The sequence below is a fragment of the Mastomys coucha genome, chromosome X (assembly GCF_008632895.1).
Source record: "Mastomys coucha isolate ucsf_1 chromosome X, UCSF_Mcou_1, whole genome shotgun sequence".
Taxonomy (NCBI): Eukaryota; Metazoa; Chordata; class Mammalia; order Rodentia; family Muridae; genus Mastomys; species Mastomys coucha.
Window position 1 is genome coordinate 88,172,453 of NC_045030.1, and position 13,323 is coordinate 88,185,775.

General features: G+C 33.9%; 1 protein-coding gene across 1 annotated transcript in view; it reads right to left on the reverse strand.

Annotated features, from left to right (window-relative positions):
• The window catches only part of Il1rapl1 (interleukin 1 receptor accessory protein like 1), a 1,152,451-nt gene that overhangs the window by 35,819 nt on the left and 1,103,309 nt on the right, over positions 1-13,323 (reverse strand). The window contains exons 6-7 of the mRNA XM_031364845.1: positions 12,213-12,345; positions 9,933-10,078 (exon numbers count right to left, since the gene is read on the reverse strand). Of these exons, the coding sequence (XP_031220705.1) occupies positions 9,933-10,078; positions 12,213-12,345 (279 nt within the window). The remainder of the gene's footprint in view (positions 1-9,932; positions 10,079-12,212; positions 12,346-13,323) is intronic.

Sequence of the window (13,323 nt, forward strand, 5' to 3'; positions counted from 1 at the left end):
AAATGGCCTAATATATATTATTGTGAGTACTTAATATGTTTTTCAAGATTTCTACCCTGAAGCTGAGGGACAATTAGTTTACAAAAGATAAAATGGAAGAACAATGAGGCAGTGATTTGCTCTAGGTAACAAGCGACTGAAGAGTGAAAATTAAAAGCCTCTCAAGAAACCCAATTTCTCCATCATAGCTCACAATTTCTTTTCAGTCATATCATAGTTCAATTAACTATAATAATTCTTAGGTGGTTTAAAAATTGATCATTGGGTACCTTCCTAAATATACTGCTGGAATTTTCTCTGAAATTATTTTTAATTCATTTTTATGACATTTAAATGCCCCCTTTTAATTTAGAAAACTCAATATCCATATATATTACTCTTTATTGAGCACATTCTGAAAATAGAACACGTACTCTAAAAGTAGAGACAAATAGCTAAGATGTCTCTTACAGATGGCAAATGTATTTCTCAGCACTAAAAATCTAACACAAGTAACCATGGTAATCTATTGGAAATCAACATACTTTTTCCTGCTATGTGACCTGAGAGAGCAGCTAGCAGTTTTTATGTGTCATGTCAAATTTCTCAGCTTACTGACCTGGTTGTCAAACTTCTATATCCAGGAACTGCTTATTAAAAGTTATATCTTTTGTATTGTATTATGACCCAGTTGTGCCATTTCTCAACCAAATGTAAGAATTCCTAGTCATACAAGTGCAGACTTAGCATCCTCTCTCCAACAATGTTGCCTTAGGATAGTGGTCTATAACCCTCTGCAAGCAGTTACTTAATTACCACATATAATTCATATAGGTGCTTAACCCAATGCTGGTTAAAAATACATGTGTATTTTTACATATTTTACAAGTGGAATTATTTTTACTCCACAGCATTAGATAAGCCTTCTCCTTTAAGCAGCCTGTAGTGAAATTAATATTTCAAGTGGGATATGAAGCATCAACAAGTAGGTAAATTCGATTGCAAATAATGAGAATACAAAGGTGATTCTGAGGAGGAGGAGAGTGAGGGGTTCTTGGTTATTGGTTATTGGGGTATTTGGTCATAGACATACTATTCCATCTCCTATCTCTGGCTCCATGTATTATGTTGTGGTTGTGGTACATGTTTGGCTTCAGACCCCAGAGCAAACAGCTGAGGCACATATTTTACATACCAAAGCAGACCTGGCCTACAGGTTCTACCAACATCCCTCAGTCCCTATACCTGGTATACCCCACTCCTAACCCTGAAATTTCCAGCCCAGGGGCTGGGCTGCCCTGCCACTGAGGCTCTTCCCTATACAATCCAGACATTTTGGACCCCCTCTGCCCAGTTTTCCTTCTCTCTGCATGAGCACATTATCTCTTTCTTCTCCCCTTTCTTCCCCAACCCTTGTCTCCCTTCAAACACTAACTTCCCTGGCCTCCTTCCTTGAGACCAGTGAACTTGCCCGCCTAAGAGCAGCTTCCCAATAAACCTCCAGTTACATAATCTAATAATTTGTCTTGAATTGACTCATTTTACTGGCAGAGAAATAGCTAATCAGTGTGTGCATATTACATGGTTTTGGTGAGTATTCTTTAAGTAATTGATTTTCTTTTTTAAATATTTAGTTTTTACTTATGTGTATATACATGTGTGTGTTTGTGCCTGTGTGAGTGTCTGTGTGTGTCTATGTGAGCTGTGCATATGAGTCCAGGTGCTCATGGAAGCAAGAAGTAGGTGTCTTGTACCTTGGGAAAGGAGTTACAGGTAGTTGTGGGCCACTTGACAAGAGTATTGTGAACTGAACTCTGGTCCTTTTGAAAAGTTGTATTTTGAACTGCTAAGCCATCACTTCAGTTCCCTTTCAAGTGTTTTAAACTGATGTATTTATTTTCCTAAGTGGCATACTTACTGTTTTCTAATACAAAACTCTAAGTTTCAGTAGATTTCCTTTGCCCTCACTTGAGGTTTATTTGAATTTTATAGCTGCTCTGTGAGATGCTAGGCAGACATTTATGCAAATGAATTAAACTTTTGAACATGTAGAAACACTTTATCCTGTTGCTTGTTGTATTATGGTTTTTTCTCTTTTTTTCCTCCTTGTCATGATCAACAATATGTGGTGCTTCAATTCTGATACTATGGCCATCCTTCCTATTATACAAAGTTACGATTTGGCTGAATTCACCAATCAAAACAGGAAATTAGCAGTACTTACTAACTGTCATATATTATGAGTATTATCATATATACTTAGTAATTACGATTTGTATAGACTGAACACTATGGACAACCTGTTTGTATAGGTAATATAATATAATATATATGCTGTTGAGAGATTTCTGAATATATTTTCCTATTAAAACATGGGGAGATGTAAGAACTGTTTCCAAAAATGATGGCCTTATAATTTAAAGGGTTGATCATTTTAATACTCAAAGAGAGTTCCCTCTCAGGCATCTCTTGAGTAGCAAATGCATTCTAGAAGGCAAAATGTCATTGAATATGTGATGTAAGTAACCTCATTAAGAACAAAGTGTTAGGGCAAAGGTGTTGACTCTGCAGAAGGAATGAGGCAATTACTTGGATTTAGTCCCACTGACTGGTTGTTCTCTGGCTTCATTTCTTTTTCATAGACACATTGAGCTCCAGAAAGCTAGTTACTCTTGAACTATTAGATGATTCCAAGTGCATTAATGGGATCTACTGTGTAGCTAAGTCGTAGTATGCCAATTGTGGTCCGTAGACAAGTAGAAATAATATCTATAATAATGAATGTCCTTGAAATTCAAATATTGCATACCACCTCAGACTACAACATCTGAATTGCTTTTCTAATATGCTCCTAGGTGATTTGTGAGTATTATAAATTTTATGAAGTACAAGAGTAGGGATGTCTAGATGGCTTTCCAAATACAGAAACAAATAGTCTGACTGCTGTCAATTCCTGTATATAAACTCTTGTTCTGTTGACTTTCTATTCTTCCCAATTCCACTTGATATGAACTTTGAGGGTTCATATCAATGTTCAGTTCTTTTACTTTGAAATTCTCTGCTATGAGTACATAAGATTCTAAAGCCATTTCTTATAAGTGGGTTTCTCTATTCATACTGTAAACCAGTAGTTCTCATCTTGGGACAATTTTTATTCTCTGGGGATATTTTGTAATGTTAGGAGACATTTTCCTTTTCCATCACTGGAAGAGATACTGTAGGTAAGGGGAAAAGATACTGCTAAATAATCTATAGTGTATAAGATAGTTCTTACCACAGGATAAATTTATTCAGTCCAAAATATCAATAGCAACAAAACTGAGAAGCTGTAATAGATAAAATGTGGATAATTCAGGATACATTTAATCAACCTGTTTGATAGGGCACATTCATCACATCTATTAAGTAGGTTAGGCACATTGAAACATATGACAGAAAAGTAAATGTACTTTATCAAGAATTTAACATTTTAGTAGAAAACAAACAAAAAATGATAAATATGGCCATGAATAATGAACAATTTTATAGTTTCCATTCATATTCATGATCAACAGGGATAGCTCAAAACAGAAGTTTATCAATCTCTGTTTCACATATTGGTTTTCTTTGAACAAGGCAAGCAGACAAAAATTTACCTAGGATTATTCTCACATAATTTATATATTCTGTGTAATAAACTAGCTATCTTAAAAAGCTTAGTCTTTATGCCTATATGTTTGGTGGCTTTCTTGAAATGTCTGGTATTAAAAAGAACAAAGCTAAAAGTTTATTAGCATCAAATGAACCTTCAAGTGATTTTATTTATTTTTCAAGATGATTTATTTATTTCCTTTTTAAATTAGGCATGTATGTATATTTGCATGGGGGATATGCACATGGATGAAGATGTTTAAAGAGGTCAGCAACAGCAGGTTCCCTGAAGCTAGAGTTACAGGTGGTTGTGAGCTACCTGACATGTGTACTGGGAATCAGACTCACATCATCTGGAAGAACAGCAGATGGAAGAACAGTATATGCTCTTAAACATGGAGCCATCTCTCCAGCCATATTTTTGTCTGTTTTAACATTAGCAACAAATATTTAGTTTTCCCACAAAACAGAGGGTCAGAGTGAAAAAAAAGTTACTAGGGAGAAAAACAATGAACAATTAGATCTTATATAAGGAAATATGCTAGGTATAATTTGGAGATTCTGTAGAATCTAAATTCCTAAATACATTGGCATTGCATATGGCAAGACTCATTAAGAGTGGCCATTCTATGGATACCACTTCTGCCTTCTAGGGAGATAGTGCCACATGGAGCACTGGGGTATTGTGATGTCACAACAGGATTTGACTTCAAAATACTCTAATATCAGTGTCAATGAAACCAAACGGCTCCTCTTAAACCTCAAAGAGAGGTTTACACAGTTCCATTATCATACTGAATCTCTCAGGAAATAAATGTGCTAGGCAAATAAAAACAAGGACATGGCAACACAATTACCAAGATGATCTGTTACAAGAAGGGGCAAACAGGTCACTGGATCTAACGGTATCTGCTTTAAAACATTGTACCCTATATTATTTGCACATTTATTTCTTTACTGGAGATATTTCCAGGACTAGGGAGTTTATTGAGCAAGTCTAATTCCTATTGATTACATTCTTTGGAGAGAGACAGAGTATACAGAGGGAAATAGAGGAAACCTAGATGTTTATCATTGTTAACTAGCACCAAGTCTCTCAAATAGATACTTTGCTGGTTCTACTTCCTTATGATGAATGAATTGCCATGCTATTGTAATCAGTATAAGAAAATATAATCATTCAGACCAGGATTGTTACTGAAAACTTTTAATGTGACAATTCTAAAGTAAAAAATTCACAAAAAAAAGCACAATTCTATTTTAAGAATGTTTGGTAGCAGTGTAATTTTAAATGGGTATTATGACATTACAATTAATATTGGTTCTTGTTCCCCCTCTTTATTTAATTTTGCAAGTGAACACACTGTTTGCACATAGGAGATTCTTAATAATTATCATTAAATGTATGAATAAATGAATCAAATTCTTTAGACAATGCATTCAAATTAAAGTAAATTTATTGTAAGGTAAAATCCAAATAAATGAGACATAGTTGCTGGAGCTAAAGATGATCATTTTAATGAAAGATAAATTGGAATGCATAGAAATTATAATGGAATACACGATTGTTGCATCCTTCATTACCCTCATAGTACAAAGTTGAAGCAGAGAAATCTTGTAGTCGCTTGTTAACATTTATTGGGTGCTAAATATATGTCAGATGCTGTGATAAGCATTGGCACATACGTTCATTTAAATCTCAAGCTGCTATAAGTGATAGATTACTTAGCAGTCCCATTTTATAGAAGACAATTTGAGGCTCACAGAAATGGAGTGGCTTGTCTAAGACCGAACAGTTATAAAGAAGAGTTGAATCTTGAACACAGACATCTTTTCTCTCAATACCGTGCCTTTAACTACCAAAGTGTATTGTTATAGATTATAAAGATGCCCATATTGTGAGAACATGAAGTAGTCAGAAAATTTGGGACCAGAAATTATAGGACACTGACAAAGAATCCACTACAACATGAGAAACTGTATTAAAGGATCACAACATTAGGAAGACTTAGAACCACTAATTTAGAGATATGTAGAGAAATGGAAAACATACAAAATGGAGAGAAGAAAGGCTAGGGTTTCGAGGAAAAGTGATTGTTTGGTGCATGTCAAGACACGCAACAGCAACTAGATACCCAAGCAGAGGAATCTAGGTAAATAAATATTCAGAGACTCAGATATAAAATTTAATTATCTATGGGCAGGAATAAGAAACAATCCAGTAACTGGCATGTAAACCTTTACTTTTATTGTTTTTCAATTTTTTAAATTGAGAATTTCATTCATGAATACTAAAATTCGCATAACTTCTACTCTCCTTTTACACCTTCCAACTTCTTCTACATTCCCACCATTCACTTTCAAATTTATGATCTCTTTTTTAAAATTATTGTTGTTATACACACACACACATACACACACACTCATAGCTCGATAGTATCTTCTAGACATGACAATAAACTTGCACCTATGATATCGCAAAAATATGCTTGCCTAAACAAACTCTACATGATGAAAATGCCAGGGAAAATTTCACAAGGTTCTGTCCTTAGATGAAGAACTGTTTGGCTCTTTGTGAAGCTAGTATTTAACTCTCAAGCTTTCTAGGCCAGACACTAGCAAAGTTAAGTAAAAATAGGTAGCTTACTGAAGTAAGAAAAAAGAGTCAGGGCACTCATAGACAAACCAGACCATATGCCACCCCCCCTTTCTGACATGATTTTAATTTCCTATGTACATTTTTAAAGGATAAAGTAATTGACAACTTTAGATATTTTTAAGGCAGGATTTTCACTAGTCAAATTTCCTGGTAGGTTTCAGCTGGCCTTAAAAAAATCATGTTTTGCTTTTTTTTCCAAATAAAGATCCGAGGGCTAATAATAATATAGCATTGAGCCTACCTCAAATGTAGCCTCCCTTGATGGGCAGGAGTGTGCTTTCCAAATCCATTATAACTCATTGTAGGGTTGAAATCATGTTATATCAACAACATTGAACAACAACAACAACAAAAAACAGTGGAGGGGTAATATGTTTAGAGAACTTTGGATAAACTTTATCTGTCAGAAGTTACAGTTCTGAGTGCTAAAGATCTAAATCAGCTGTTCTCAACCTGTGGGTCACAGCTCCCCTTTCCCCAGAGGTCCGACCCTTTCAGAGGAGTCATCTAAGACTGTTAGAAAACACAGCTCTTCACATTACGATTCATAACAGTAGCAAAATTACAGTTATGAAATAATAGAGATAATTTTATGGTTGAGGTTCATCACAACATGAGGAGCTGCATTAAAGGGTCTCAGCATTAGGAAGGGTGAGAATCACTGATCTAGATGAAACAAATATTTTACTACAGCTCTACAAAAAAATACTTTAAAAGAAGGATTTTGAAAACTGGTAAGTTAGGGAAGTCTTAAGTTGGTGGCAGAAACAAATGACTAACAATGGTAGCTTCCAGTTGTTTTTCTGAGCTTGGTCCTCTGAGAAATGTAGTAAAGTATTTGATAATTGCATAATTGATAGTGTGACAGATATCTGATAGTCACAGAGACTTTATCATTGAAGAGTCAAACCTATGGGATCATATTTGCTATGTTCTCTCTTTTGGAACTTTGTCATGGTGGTGAAGCAATTATGTCGCGTATAACCAATTTCCTTGTTTTCAAGATGGGTGTGGTCATTCCATAGAATATAAGTATTTGAGAGCAACTAAAATTGGCCACATTTGTCTTCCTCATATTCCTGATATTTAGATAATCAATCACTAATGGCATTTGTTATTCAATAATTTCCTTGATTTTTCAAAACTATACTTTTCTTTAATTGGAAACTTTCATATCTTTGTATGCTTAACCTTAGGCCAAATATGCTAGAAGTATCCTAGAGTGTGTCTGATTCTTACTAACTGCATAATTGCCTGAAAAAAACAGCTTTATTATCTTCACCCATACATCCAGCATCCAGTACATTGGCAGCCCTACTTGTTTATAATAATCCCTTAACTGTCATCTTTGCCTTACTCCACATGGAAATACATTTTGCCCAAACTAATAGATTTAAAATTTATTTTAGATTTATTTTATTTTGTGTTTATGAGTATTTTGTGTGCATGTGTATATTGTATATATCTGTACCACATGCGTGTCTGGTGCACATGGATATTAGAAAAAGATATGAGATCACATAGAAATGAAGTTGCAAATTGTTGTTAGCCACCATATGGATGCTGGCAACTGAACTTAGATTCTGTGTATGAAAAACATGTACTCTTAAATTACCTGCCCCCAACCCAATAGATTTTTAATGTGTGTCCTATGCTTTTCTTTACTATTTCAATTTTTAAGGACTAATTTAAACTCTTCATTTAGAGTATATTCAAGAGAGTTACAGGAATGAAGCATATAAATGAAGAATGAGTGCATGGTGAAATGAAGGTTCAGCAGGGTCATGGTGACTATTATCAGACATCCTATTGTTAGGGAAAGAGCAATTGAAAGTATAAACTAGAGCCAATGGATGGAAACCCAGAGAAATGGAGATGCTTTCTAACATTCTTCCAAAGCTAGAATGAATTTTCTAGAGATGGAATATGATCCAATATAAGATGATAGGCTATTTTGAAGGGTCTGTGGCAGGATAGGTAGTTAAGTCTGTGGTCCACTGAGGCTACTTTTATACTTCTGTATATACACGGGGCCTCACTCAAATTGCTTCTTTGTGTGCTATTGTTAAAGTACAGGAAGAAATGTTGCTAGCTGCTGCTTCCTTTTCCTCTCTCCTCACATTACAGCATAATATGCTACTTTAATATTATAGTCACCTTGACAGTCAAGGTGTCTATTTTAATAGCTTTCAGCAACACTATTCAAAGAGAATCTATTTCCCAATAAGGTAGGGAACAGTCTTCAGTGTTCTCTTTCTTTTCAAACCTCAAAGACTCCAGGATTGAAGATGTGCTTTGAAATTAAAATCAGTGTAAATCTGCTGAGTAAGAGAGTACCAAGTGTACTTGGAATAAGTAAACTAAAATGTTTTAACTTAGTAAAAAGGAGAAAAAATATATTCTCCTCTAATGTGCATAAAAGTTTCACCAAGTCACACATTTTATAGTCATCTGTAATTTTAAACAATTCAAACACAACACACACACACACACACACACACACACACACCTGTGTATAAACTGATGAGCTGCTGTGGAGAAAAAGTTACTATTTTTCAGATACTATCCTTAACTACAACCTATCTTTTTATAGTAAGTTACTATTAATTATGGGAGAATACTATGTATGTAAAAACTATATGAGGTTAAAATGTCAAGAAATACTATATTGAGGAATTCATCAGACACAGTTCTTGAAATAATGGAACAACCTTTCAATCATGATACTTTATTGCGTTAAAAGTGAAGTTATTTTAATGATCTGATGTCTATTTCAAATACCATTTCACCAAACATCTTCTGTGTATAAGTACTCTATCAAGCCCTTCCTATTTGTTATTTTTGTTATCTTTATAAAACATTGAAGATTTGATAACATTTTCTCCATTTTACATGTCACAAACTGACATGAGAACAATTTTCTCAGGCTATACATTTGATATTAAAGATTTAGTCATCCATCTATGATTCTTTCTTTTATAGTAGTGGTTGTCTCTTTGTGGCTTGCTATTGCCCACCATTCTAAATTCTAAAGAGGGCTGCATCTAAATGCTGAGGAGTTTAACTGCTAAGTGATCCTTAGATTTACAAAACCCCGAACAGCTGGATGCCCTTAGACCAAATTAGGATGTGTCCTTTTTATTCCAGTTCTGTGCATCAACAAACAAAAAGAATTCAAATTGTTTTGAGGATTAACTCTCAGGCCAGTCATATTAATTTAAAGAAAAATACAGAAACTGGTATAGGAGATCAACTTCAATCTTCTGGAGTGGGAGTCACATACTCCAGGATAGGGAATTGTTTTGGGCAATAACCACTCATAGAAAAGAACTTTCTTTCCTGTTGTTTCTTGCATCTCCCTTTCCTCTCTCTAAAAACCCATTTCCTTACCAGAGTTCTCTAAAAACATCCTTCATTTAGGGACAAATAGCCAGGTGCTAACCCTTAATCAAACCTGGCTTTCTTCTACCAGATTTAACCTCTGAGAACTGGCATTTAAACAGTGTTTTGATGGGCATGAGTCACCTAACACCTTCATTGACATAGTGCTAATGGGATTGTTTTACTTGTGCTAGGTTTATGGAGAAAATAACTTTAAAAAGGTAATGATATCCCTTCTATGGAACATTCATCTCCTCCCTCAAGCAGAGAAGGTTACACTCACCTCGTTTATGAAGGAGAACACTGGCATGCCGACGTCCATTTCCATTTTCAACATAACAGGAATAGTTCCCCAGGTCACCTTCTTCCACAGAGTCAACAATTAATGAGATAGAAACTTCCTGTTCTCCAAGATGTTCCTTAAGGATTCTAAAACATAAAGGAAAACGCAACAAAAACCCACACAAACATACACACACATGAAAAAGAAAAGAATTGTACATGAATTTGAATCTGATGAGAATATACCTACAGAGTTTGTGCTTCAAATCTGGCTATGAGTTGATGCTAAGTTAATTAAATGATATCATGCCCTTTTCTTCTTCATTTCTAATGAAGAAACTTGTCTTCACAGATGCTAATGAACTAGCAGTTAATTATCTCTCATAGCAGGACAATCATACTGTCATAACAAAGAGGTGAGAGAGACCTTGAAGAAAAGTTTACAAATTGCTTTTCCTTTAAGAAGAAATATGATTTAAAATGAAATAAGAGATTCTAAAATGTTAGGCTGGAGGCCTAATTATATATCAGTTTATTTTTAACAAGAATAAGAAAGAAAGAAAATTTCGAGTTATTTTGACATATCAGTTGAAACCTCCAGCCTGACTTATTTTTCCTAATAATACAAATGAGCTGCATAGTTTTAAAGAAAGATGAAACTGTAAACCTGTAGACTAAAAGTTCTAGTATTTAATTCTGACTTTTAAAATTAATGGTAAATGCTCACTAATCTGATCCTTAGATATTTTAGCAATCTCTCAAAACACATGAAAATTTTCTTAAACTAGGTTTCATTTTTCCTGCTCTCAATATTCCTATTTACAAACTCTTGCCTGGATAAATGTATATGTATTTATGTATACATACATATATTATACATATTATTAAGTAAACAAATTTCTAGAGCATTCATCCAGCTCATATAGTTAAAATTGGACAGTTTAGGTTTATGGTGCTTCTTTAATTTCAAAAATGCAAAAAGTATTGGTCACATTTTAAGTATGAAAAATGGTTAAAAAGATTTTTGTCCATATTGGACAATTGCCCATTTGGATCTTCGAGAACCAAATTGGAGCACTCCTCAGTAAGATATTGTATACTTGTTGCCAGGGAGAAGATCCTAATAGAAATAATCCTCTATGACAGTTGTATATGTTTTTGCTTTGTACTAAAAAACATTTTCTTATATATTTGTTAAAGTTTTAAAAGTCTTGACATTTAAAAAGTAGAACGTTTGCTTAAATTCCCACATCCTTCCAGAAGACACAAGCTTTATATGGAAGAATATTTAGAAAATAATCATCATTTGATTTGCTAGTAACTTAGATATCATTATGAAAGTCCTTGCTCATTTACATTAGGATTTGAACTAATTCTCCATGTCCAAATACAATTTGCTTCATCATTGAATACCTTTTTGCTTAAATATAAGTGAAAAAAATATGTAACTACATAAAAAATTAAGTATAATGACTATGCCCTCAAAATAGATATGCAAAAATTTAAAGATTTGTTTTGTTATTTCCTCTTCATAAATATTTATACCTTAAAGTAGAAAATTTGTATATCCTCCATCAACCCATCAAGCATTTTATATGCAACTTGGTAGGTTTATATAAGACCATTCACGGAAAATATAAAGGTTGTACTTGACTCCATGTAGTACCTTGCTGATGTTTCCTTTCAGGATTTCTTTTTAGTGACAGTATCTCATTCTAGCCCGGGCTAGCACTGAACTCACCAGGTGACCCAAGTTAGTCTTCAATTCATAGCAACTTTGCTCCCTGAACTTATCAAGCACAGTGTTTACAGACATTAGCTACCATGCTTGCTTCCTCTCAGTAACTTTTAAAAGTTGATTTTATAAACTAAAAGAACAATGATTTTTCTAAGGTTAAAATGGGCTTCAATAGTTTCCATTGTTTTGGTTTTAGTATACTACTAGAGAAATGTTCCTTTTGAAATTATTCTTAGGTAGAGAAATGGGGTTTGTTTGTAGATACTGTCAAGACATACTATATGAATACCAAAGAATTAATAATAAAAATATTTAGAAAAAAGAAAGAATTACTCTTAGATTCTTTGTAAATGATGTTCACATTTTGTAATTTCATAAGTAGCCTCAACAATTCTTTGTTTGACATAAAGTATTACAGAATTTCTGTTATGAAATGAAAAGATAAAATAATAACTTTTTTTTGTTTTGGCTCACCCCTCCACTGCTTAACAAAGCAAATGTTAACTCAGGTTCAAATGTTTAAAAGTAGAAAAATTATTTTACCTAATGTCACTTTCCCAAACTCTATTTTCATCCAGATCTTCAATAAATTTCTCTCCTTTCATCCAGTAAATTAAAGGACTGACATCTCCACTGTACCCAAAGAAAGCTCTGCAGGTGAGGTTGGCTGAGCCACCTGTGGAGAAAAGTGATAGAAACACAACATAAAACCATTTGTATCCATTTAAAACAAAATAAAACAAAACATATTGACTGTTAAGAAAGGGAACATTTCATTGATTTAATGAAACAGCTAAAAAAATAATTGATCAAGCATTTTCCATCATTGTCAAGTTTACCAAATGTACCTTTTTTTTTATAATATGTTCTATTTAATGAACTGAGAGCTACTTGTGAGATTTAGAAGAGAATCCATTATCCTATAGCATGTTCTTCAATTGAGGCTTAGTGATGCCTTCTCATGATTAGATTGAGTTTATGAATTATTGGGAAGAATCACAGAAGAGATATGTCCTTCCCAAGGCATTTCATCAAAGGGTACATGGAGAAACAAAACAGAATCCTTGCCTGAGGGGACAATGCAACTATAGCTCATAGATTCAAGAGTTCTGCTAAGAAACTTTGACTCCATAGGGAATAACATTTTCTTAGCAATATAACAACATTTGGTAGAAAATCACATTAAGATGAGTAAAATCATGATAATAAAAATATGGGATATTCGTTGAGGTGAATCACGAAATTGTATGTAGGAGACGATTGTTTTCACTATTTTACTTCCTACAATTAGTTTATTTTTATGTATAGTGGTATATATAGGTTAATTGACTACTTTAATAAGGTAAATTTAAATTATTGACTAAAAGGTAGGAGTGAATCTAATATCTCCAGAATACTAGATTTATTAAGAATCTTTTACCTTTGAAAGGAAAAATTAAAGCTTTGGACCTGTGCTGACTAGGAAGAAAAGTTATGGGCCCAAGAGTCCATCACAAGCTGTCCCACATAGGCCTGGGAATGAGCAAGCAGTCTGTTAGACATCCTGAGAACTAGCAGGTCAAGAAGACATAAACTACAAGTCTGGGCAGATATGGTTTAAGGTCAGATGCTCTGTTGACTCAGGTTAACACCAACCTTAGGAATTTTCCACTCT